Genomic DNA, 8,791 nt, shown 5'->3' with positions numbered 1-8,791 from the left:
CCCGCAGGAAATCCCGCCCCTCCCCCCTCCCTCCGGCCGGATCGGGAGCGGAGGGACCGTCCCGGCAGCGCAGTCGGACTGTCAGTCAGTGCCTACGGCCCCGCCCCGATCTGCGTCAGGCCCCGCCCCCTCTCTCTGGTCCGGACCGAGGACGCTGGCCGGGTCAGCGCATGCGCCCAGGTGAAGCGGCGTGGGTGGGGCCGAGAGTGCGCGCAGCTGCCTCCTGGCTGTGGAGCCCCGGGCGACCCGGGGCTCTAGAGTTCAGACCGAATGGTGAGATACCCTATTTGTGACTGGGTGGGACAGAAGACGTGATGTGAAGGGATCTGGGAACCGAGACCCAGGAATCCCACTTGGGAAGACCCCCTTACTCTTTGACCCTCGCCCTTCCCGGGACTCCCGCGGCGACCTCCGCCCGCGGCCAGAGTCTCCGACCGACAGCCACTGGTCGGAGCAATGGTGCCACCTAGCGGACTGTGTCGGAACGACCCACGGTGGCGGCGGCGGGGACCCCAGCCTTGAGGAGGTGCTAATGACGGGCTGGGGTGGCGCTTCAGCACCATCGTGGGTCGGACAGCGCCTCCCCCCAACCCGCCCCGGCCCTGGAAACCCGGCTTCGGACCCCCTAGGAAGGGGCCTAACGGAAGACCCTGAAGGAACTCCGAACCTCCCTAGACTGCACCTGACAGCCCTCGGTGACCTTCAGTTTGTGAAGGTGGAATTCAGGAACCCAAAGCTCTCCCTTCTCTAAACCCCCTCTTCTAACCTCCCTGTCCAGCTTGGGTGGTGGGGACTAAGCAGCCCAGGGCTGCGGAGGGGAGGGTCACGCATTTGACTCTTCATACTACACTTTTCTAACGCCGGGCTCCTCAAGTTTTACTAGAGAGAAGCCCAGAGGCGGGCTGGGGATAGGAGAGGGGAGCGCCTCCCAATCCAGAAACCTGCAAGCTCTCCGCCCCCGGAATCGAGGCACATGTTTGTGGGCAACCTCTAGGACCCAGGACACCCAGGAAGGTGGAAAGCAGGTGGGTTGATCCGGAGACCCGAGGAGCAGAGGTAGGATCCGCGGGCGCTAGGGCCGCGCGGAGTTCCGGAGGTGGGCGGGGCGTGGGCGGGGCGCGCGCGCGCGCGCAGCGGCAGACCGCAACCCCATGGAGCCCGAACTCGAGTCAGCCTCGGTGGAGGTGCCTGCCGGGCGCGTGCTCAGGTGCGGCGCGGCCCGGCTCGGGGGAGGCGCCGGGACAGCAGAGTGGGCGCCAGGAAGGGCCCGGGCACCCGGGACGGGGATCCAGGCCTGGGCCGAGCGGCCCCGACTGCGCGGCGCTAACCCCGCGTCCCTTCCTTCCCCAGTGCCCCGGAGCTCTTCGCTGCCCGTTCCAGGTCCCAGAAGCTGCCCCAGCGCTCGCATGGCCCCAAGGACTTCCTCCCCGACGGCTCAGCGGCCCAGGCTGAGCGACTGCGAGTGTGCCGCGAGGAGCTCTGGCAGCTGCTGGCGGAGGAGCGCGTGGAGCGTCTGTGAGGGGGCCGGGCCGGGGCGGGGGCAAAGCCGGGGCGGACGGACCCGGTAGACTAATCCGGTAGACTGAGACGGACCCCTCCCTACTCCTCGCCAGGGGCAGTTTGGTGGCCGCCGAGTGGAGACCGGAAGAAGGCTTCGTGGAGTTGAAGTCTCCTGCGGTGAGCGGTGGGGTTCAGAGACAGGGGACCCGCCTTCTCTGCCCTCCTGGCTCTTTTGTGACATTTGGTCTGGATCCCACGCAGGGTAAATTCTGGCAGACTATGGGCTTCTCAGAGCAGGGCCGGCAGCGGCTTCACCCGGAAGAGGCCTTGTATCTGCTGGAGTGTGTGAGTGGGGCCCTGGGAGAGTGGAGAAGGGGTTGGGACCAAGGAACCGGAAGGACGTTTTTATTGGAGAAAAAGTATATACAACTGAGTGTTCAGGGAGCTTGTAACCTGATTTCTAGAGCAGGAGACAAGAATACCACGCAGGGAGCAGGCATTCCAGTCGAAGTTATTGGTGCTGCCTCCCTCTCCCCCCTCCCCTTCCTGGTTGGCCCTATTCTTGCTGTGATGAGGGGGGCGTAGCACGCGGATATCAGAGCAGGGAAGTTGCCTCATTGGCTGTGCCACTGCAGGGACGGTTCACAAGCTGAGCTGTTGGCCCCGCTTCCAGGGCTCTATCCAGCTCTTCCACCAAGACCTTCCACTGTCTATCCAAGAGGCCTACCAGCTGCTGCTGACTGAGGACACTGTGACTTTCCTGCAGTACCAGGTATCTGCCACCCTCTCGTGGGACAGAAGCCACCCATCCACTGAACTAATGAGTATTTATAAGTACCTCCGAGGTGCTACGCACAGAGCCATGTGTTGAGGCTACAAGACCTGCAAGGGCTCTGTTGTCATGGTGCTTACATCCTAGTGGTGGCACTTGGGTAATATATAAGTAAGGAAGCAAATGGATGATTGACTTCACAGCTGAGTGCCAGGAAAAAGACAAAGAGGTGGAGGGGCACCAGGCTAGAGACAGAAATGTGGACACCATGATGGCATGGATGGTATTTCAAACCCCACTGGGCTGTACAGAGGTGTGGCCAGAGTAGAGGGCTGTGTCTGAGAACTGGGGCACTCTAACCTGAGGAGGTCAGGGGGAAGATAAGGGAACTGAAGAGGGTCTGGCAATGCAGGAGAAAAACCAGGAGAGGTGGCATCACAGACGCCAAGAGAAGGTCTTTCCAGGAAGAAGTGCTTGGCTATGTTGAAGGCTTGAGAGATCAAGCAAGCTGGGGGCATTCCTGCCTACATCTCTCAGATGTGGATACAGGGACACAAGGATGAACATGTGGTTCATCCAAAGACTATTCCCCCCATTCCACCCATCTATGGAGGTGCTGCGGGGCGGCCAGGTGTTCACCACCTTCTGCTATCTTGTCTTTATTGTAGTCAGGAGCTTCACTGGTGACAGCTTTGGTATCAGAATATTCTAGGGTGTAGTTTTTTTCCTGGTCCATCAACTATCAGCGTTTTGGGATTTGTGTTTAAATTAAGAAACCGCTAAATGTCGTTTGTGCCCACAGTAAGTGAGAGACAGGAATTCAGAGACTTGAGACCTTAGTTTGGGGAAAGCGTTTATAATGGAGTGTGGTCCTACCAGTCCCAGGGTTTGGAATCTGGGGGTGTGGTGAATGGCTTCTGTCTGGAGAAACTACTTGTTTTCAAAAGTGGACGTCTGACCTCTACTTTTTTATCTTTTGAGGTCTTCAGTCACCTGAAGAGACTGGGCTATGTGCTTCGACGATTCCAAGCAAGGTAAATCCCTATCTTATTGCCCTCGAATTTATTCTAGTCCTGGAACCTGGCTGACTGGCCCCAAAGTAGAAAGTGGCCTCTCCTTACCTGGAATCCTTGGGGAACTGCAGCTTTCTGAACAGGCTGGAGGTGCTCCATCGAGAAGCATGTTGGGACAAATCTGGGTCATTTCACCTTATCCTGGGCTATCAGATTGAGCCCCATCTTCATCCCGTTCACTCCACAGATAACAACTGAGCACCTACAGCTCAGCGTGAGAATGGAGATACAGTACCGGAACAGTGCCTGGCACTTAGTAGGTGTGCAAGCAGATTTGTTAAGTGAAAATATGAATGAAGGACCAAGTGAGGAATTAACAGCTGAGTAGGGTTTCACATTCCTTTTGCTAGGTTAAAGGTTCTTTCCTTCTGGGTCTTCTGAGCATCAACACCTTAGTAATCCAGCACAGCTAAGAGCCACAGAGACTTTCAGACTGAGGAGGAGAAACTGGTACAGCCTTTGCAGGTTCACAGTATGTCACACATGCTGTAGAACAAGCACATCCTTTAATTCTTGAAAGTGGAACATATCTTAAGGAAACAGTCACAGATGTGTGTGTAAGTTCACCTGTGAAACGTGTTTATTCATTCAGTTGTTTGTTCAACAATATTTATTGACTACCTACTGGGTGCCAGGCCCTATGCTGGTTGCTGAGGAATAGCAGAGAGCAAAATCACTGCCCCCACAGAACTTGTATTTAGTGGGGAGCTTACATGAAACACCATCACTTTGCAAAAATCAGTGATTTTGGAAACATACTATAAGCCCAACAGGGAAAGCATGGTCATACAGATTAAAGTTTATCCCTTAGAGCAACGCTATTTGATAGAACTTTCTGTAGTGAAAAAAATGGTCTGTGTCTGTGTTATCCAGTATACGTGGCTTGTGTAACCATGGGACTGAATTTTTAATTTTGTTTAATTTTAATAGATTTAAATTTAACTTAAATAGTCCCTTTTGTCTAGGGCTACCATATTGGACAGTACAGCCTCACAGGCATAAAAAAATCACGGCAGGGAAGAATGGATCATGTCCATAATATACTGTTGAGTGTAAGAAAAGACTACACAGTAGTATGTTAGTACAATGTCATTTTTGAGAGGGAGAAACATGGAGAAAGACAGTATGCGTGTTTGTAAGAAACAACGTTACAGTAGTATCTACGGGTTTTATTTTCATTTTTCTTGATTTTCCAAGTTTTCTCGTCCCCCTGATTTTTCTCACTAGGGATTAATTATTTATTGCTGGCTCTGCAGGAGCCCTGGTTTCAGGGAACCTCTGTTCAGAGGTGCCATTGGTGAGACCCAGAGGCCTGGACAGAGTTGCATGGACAGGCCCCTGTGTCTGCCCCCACGTACCCCATGTGCAGGTCTGCCTGGGGCCTTAGCCCTTGGTTATGGCTCTAGCCCTGGCCCATGACTTACTCTGAGTCAGTCCCTCACACATTCCACGGGGAGCACCAGACTGAGGAGGTGGTTCTGTTGCCTGCCCCATTCTCACCCACAGCTCTGTCCTGTCCCCTTACGAGAGGCAGCTGAACTTGGATGGCAGTGTCCAGCGCTTGGAGGATCGGAATGGCAAGAGGAAGAGGAGGAGCTCCAGCTCTCAGTAATGCTCCCCACATGGCCACTCCCCAGGGAGAGCCTTGAGGGGGTGCTGGTGTTTGGGCCTTGGAGAATGCCCGGGCTTAAGAGCTGGGCTGGGGCTCAGGGAGGCAGTAGGGCACGTGTGGGTCGCGTGCACCTCAGCAGTCAGGAGCAGATGTGCTGCATTTCCTCCCCATGTCCCTCAGGTCCATTACTAAGAAGCCCAAGGCCCTGGAGAACCCCTTGCAGGGGGTGGATGGGACACCCGAGAGCCTGGCGACCTCCAGCCCACCTCCCCGCAACCAGAACAGCCGATGCCCAGAGGAGAAATCCCAGGAGTCAAGCCCCGTAAAGGGCCCCATGGGCCCCTTTCAGCTTCTGGGGTCCCTGGAGCCCTGCCCTGGGCTGGCCAGGGAGGGGGTGCGGTGCAGCCAGGAGAGTGGCAAAATGGAGAACGGGGTCAAGGGGGCTTGCAAGCCACGCTGGAACTTTGAGCAGATCTCCTTCCCCAACATGGCTTCAGACAGTCGCCATACCCTCCTGCTTGCCCCCGCCCCAGAGCTGCTCCCGGCCAACGTGGCAGGGCGGGAGACAGACGCTGAGTCCTGGTGCCAGAAGCTAAACCAGCGGAAGGAGAAGCTCTCCAGGCGGGAACGGGAGCAACAGGCAGAGGAGGCCCAGCACTTCCGGGAGGATGTAAACTCGGATCCCGAGGTGCAGCGCTGCTCCAGCTGGCAGGAGTACAAGCAGCTGCTGCAGAGGCGGCACCTGCAGAAGACCCAGAGCCGCCCCCCACACCTGTGGGACCAGCCTGTCACGCCCTTGCTGAGTCCCGGTCAGGCAGACTCCCCAGGTACCCCCTCATCCTGCCATAGGCCACAAGACTTTGAAGGGGGCATGGATTGACCACAACTGATGGAGGCTTAAGGAAGATGGGGGAGGAGAGAGCTGTCAGTGGAGTGGAACCCACAAGGATAGTCCATTCTGGGAGGCAGCAAAGAGACCCAGGTGGGAAGGTTTAGAAATGGCAAGTCAGTGCCCAAGGAGAGGCGAGGAGGAATGCAAACTACAACCACATCCTTAAAATCATAAACGAGATGCATGTGGAGTGGCTCTGCCACCAACTGGCTGTGGTTCCCTGTTCTCCCAGCTCTGTCAGAGGAGAACAAGGGGGTGATATATTGGTCAAATAAATAGAAAGCTTCTTGTATGCCCTGCATGTTAAGAATAGAGAACTAATAGGCAAGAATTGTGTTAATGAATTCAGAATTACCGTCCTTAATGGGAACATGGTGAGTTGTAAGTAACTAGAGTAGTGTTGTCAGAGCAGTTAAATTTGAATTTCAGATAAACAACTAATTTTTTTAGTATATGTATATTCCAAAAGTTGCATAGGGCATACCTATACTAAAAAAAAGAAATCTGCTAAATCTGGCAACCCTAAACTAGATGGCAGATTCAGAAATGTCAGGGGGAGTCTGGAGAGTTGACTCCCCTCACCAACGCCTTATTTTCACCATCCTTTTAGCCACAGTCCTTCAGCATATCTCTGTGCTGCAGACGACACACCTTGCTGATGGAGGCGTGCGGCGAGTTTCCAGGTAGTGCCTGTCTCCACAGTACTTCGGGTGCCGGCAGGAGTTGGTAGCTGGGATTTTACTCCTGAAGTTGGGCATGAGCTGGGGGAATCATTCTAGAGACCCCTACCCTGGCTAATATTCATGTATATCTAGGGGAGAGGGAGGAGTGAGAGACAAGAGTAGATTTTTCCCCAGGTTCTCAGATAAGGTAGCTGTCCCTCCTTAGTCCCCCTGGAGGAACTGGGGGAGCGAAAGGGTGGTGTGGAAAGAAAAGATGGGGGAGGAGAGCCCCTGTTTCCTAAGATTTCTCACTCTGTCCTCAGGCTGGTGGAGAAGTCTGGGGGCTTGGAGATCAGCTTTGATGTTTACCAGGCCGATGCCGTGGCCACCTTCCGAAAGAATAACCCTGGCAAGCCCTATGTCCGGATGTGCATTAGTGGGTACGGGACCAGCGAGCACTTCCCCCGGGCTGCTGCCAGTTCTCTTGTAAACCAGCTGGACCTCCTCTCCATGCCCCTGGCTAGTTCGTCAGTCCCTGAAAAGAACCAGCGGTCCAGAGAGAGGCCCCATAGCCAGTTAGTGCTACAGGAACCCAGGCTTCCCAATCCTCACCTCTCATTCCTGGCATTTTCAAGTAGTCTCTCTCCTGTGCCACATTAGTCCCAGGCTCACCCAGCAGAAGGGATGTGAATCAGAGGGATTTCCAGGTCAAGAGTGGCGAGAACCTTACTCTTCCTAGTCCCCTTACCCAACCAGGGCTCTGGGTGTTACTTGGAGAACTTAATCAGAGCCGTGCAGTTTGCAGACAGGAGAGCCCAGGGGCCAGACTTCTTGTACCCCCAACTCCTGTCTTACAATTACCCTTCCCTGGGAGCCTCAGAGGGCTGGGTTCTCAAAGCCTATGGGTGGGCTGTGTTCAGGTCTCAGTCTAACCTTGATTCTTGCAGATTTGATGAGCCAGTCCCAGACCTCTGCACCCTCAAGCGGTTGTCCTACCAGAGCGGGGATGTTCCTCTGATCTTTGCCCTGGTGGATCACGGAGACATCTCCTTCTACAGCTTCAGGGACTTCACGCTACCCAGGGATCTGGAGCACTGACCACGCAGCTCTGGCCGGGCCAGGGGTCTGCTCTGAGGGACCTGGACTGTCTGCTCTCAGGGACCATCTCAGTTGCCTCCTACACCCAGACTCTGACCTGTAGCTTCAGAGGCTAGTCTGGGCCTTGGCCCTGGGTGTCTGATGCTTGCAGGAGAGGGGAGCTTTGCCCCCCCTACCTGGCTGCTGCAGCACTTCCATGCCCCAGGCCTGAGATTGCTGCCTTGCAGTAAATCCCCTTGGAACTCAGGACTAGATTTCAGAGACCAGCGAGGCGGGGCAGAAGAGAGGACTCTGTGCCTTTAAATGAGAGGGTGCCTGCTTCTTGCGATAAAGCCAAAGCCATTAAAAAATAGATCCCTTTTCTGCTGTGGCTGGATATACTGGACGAGTCCTCCCTACCCAGCATCCCATTGTCCGTGGAACTGGCCCCCAGGCACTCGCCCCTGCTGTATCCACCCACAGAGAGTACTTCGTCCTCTGGTGCTAGAGTTAAGAGCAGCTCTCAGGAGGGCAGGAATGCGACCCGACCCTTTCTCTGGGAAGTCACTGACGTCTAGCTAGCTTGGCTTTCAGAAGGGTGGTCCGAAGAGGGAAGATGGCATTCCACTGCTCCTTCCCTGAACGCAGCCAGGTCCGGGTAGAGGGGCGGCCGAGAGGCGACATGTCGGTGTGGCTTGAATCCTAGTCTTTCTGAGCTGTGCGGGCCGCGCCCCTTCTGCTCCTGTCTCCTCGTTCCTAATCCCCTCCCTCGTCGTGCTGAAAACTCCGGTCGCTGTTGCTGCCGGTGACTCGGAAGAAGGTCCAGGCTTGGAGGCCGCCCAGAGAGGAGGCGCCTCGGCGACACCCCAGTCTTCAAACCCCCTAGTTCTTGGGTCCCGAAACTTGGCCCTGTGTTCGCCGGTCACCCACTCTGATTGGGGTCTGCTCTGAGGGACCCGGACAGGAAGAGCCGGCCGGGCTATGCCCCTCCCTCCGGGACAGCTCGGGGCCAGGTTGTGGGAGGAACCGATCGCCTGGTTTAGGAGGTGGCCCGGGGCAGCCGCGCGTTCCGGGAACTATTTCCTCCTTTGGGAGGCGGCGGGACACTGGGCGCGGCGTGGCGTCCTGCGATCAGGTGCGCCCAGGTGAGCCCAGGTGAGGCCGAGGGCGGGCCGGCAGTGCCTCGTACATATTCACGCAGAC

At 55.8% G+C, this 8,791-nt stretch overlaps 1 protein-coding gene across 6 annotated transcripts; it reads left to right on the top strand.

Annotated features, from left to right (window-relative positions):
• The first annotated feature begins 183 nt into the window (after positions 1 to 183).
• On the top strand, positions 184 to 7,973 carry TSEN54 (tRNA splicing endonuclease subunit 54). 6 transcript variants are annotated; one of them, XM_060135196.1, is made up of 11 exons: positions 184 to 1,025; positions 1,351 to 1,515; positions 1,614 to 1,677; positions 1,762 to 1,845; positions 2,174 to 2,272; positions 3,254 to 3,306; positions 4,852 to 4,953; positions 5,138 to 5,784; positions 6,460 to 6,532; positions 6,835 to 6,951; positions 7,459 to 7,973. In XM_060135196.1, exons 4-11 carry the CDS (start codon positions 1,780 to 1,782, stop codon positions 7,607 to 7,609), a joined length of 1,308 nt encoding a protein of 435 aa, XP_059991179.1. In that variant the 5' UTR covers positions 184 to 1,025; positions 1,351 to 1,515; positions 1,614 to 1,677; positions 1,762 to 1,779; the 3' UTR covers positions 7,610 to 7,973. The 6 variants fall into 6 exon arrangements, with proteins under 6 accessions (XP_059991179.1, XP_059991177.1, XP_059991178.1 ...); XM_060135194.1 differs by lacking the exon at positions 184 to 1,025 and adding an exon at positions 1,120 to 1,207; XM_060135195.1 differs by lacking the exons at positions 184 to 1,025; positions 1,762 to 1,845 and adding an exon at positions 1,120 to 1,207.
• Positions 7,974 to 8,791: the final 818 nt, after the last annotated feature.

This window comes from Lagenorhynchus albirostris, chromosome 20 (assembly GCF_949774975.1).
Source record: "Lagenorhynchus albirostris chromosome 20, mLagAlb1.1, whole genome shotgun sequence".
Taxonomy (NCBI): domain Eukaryota; kingdom Metazoa; phylum Chordata; class Mammalia; order Artiodactyla; family Delphinidae; genus Lagenorhynchus; species Lagenorhynchus albirostris.
Note: the sequence above shows the minus strand (reverse complement) of the source record. Positions and strands in the feature narration are given on the sequence as shown.

Bases quoted from the DNA above. Each gene is read 5' to 3' on its own strand.
- TSEN54 (XM_060135190.1), top strand. From the start codon at position 1,152: ATGGAGCCCGAACTCGAGTCAGCCTCGGTGGAGGTGCCTGCCGGGCGC. The intron at 5,785-6,459 runs GTACCCCCTCAT...CCATCCTTTTAG, and splicing joins CGGTCAGGCAGACTCCCCAG to CCACAGTCCTTCAGCATATC. The intron at 6,952-7,458 runs GTACGGGACCAG...TGATTCTTGCAG, and splicing joins GTCCGGATGTGCATTAGTGG to ATTTGATGAGCCAGTCCCAG.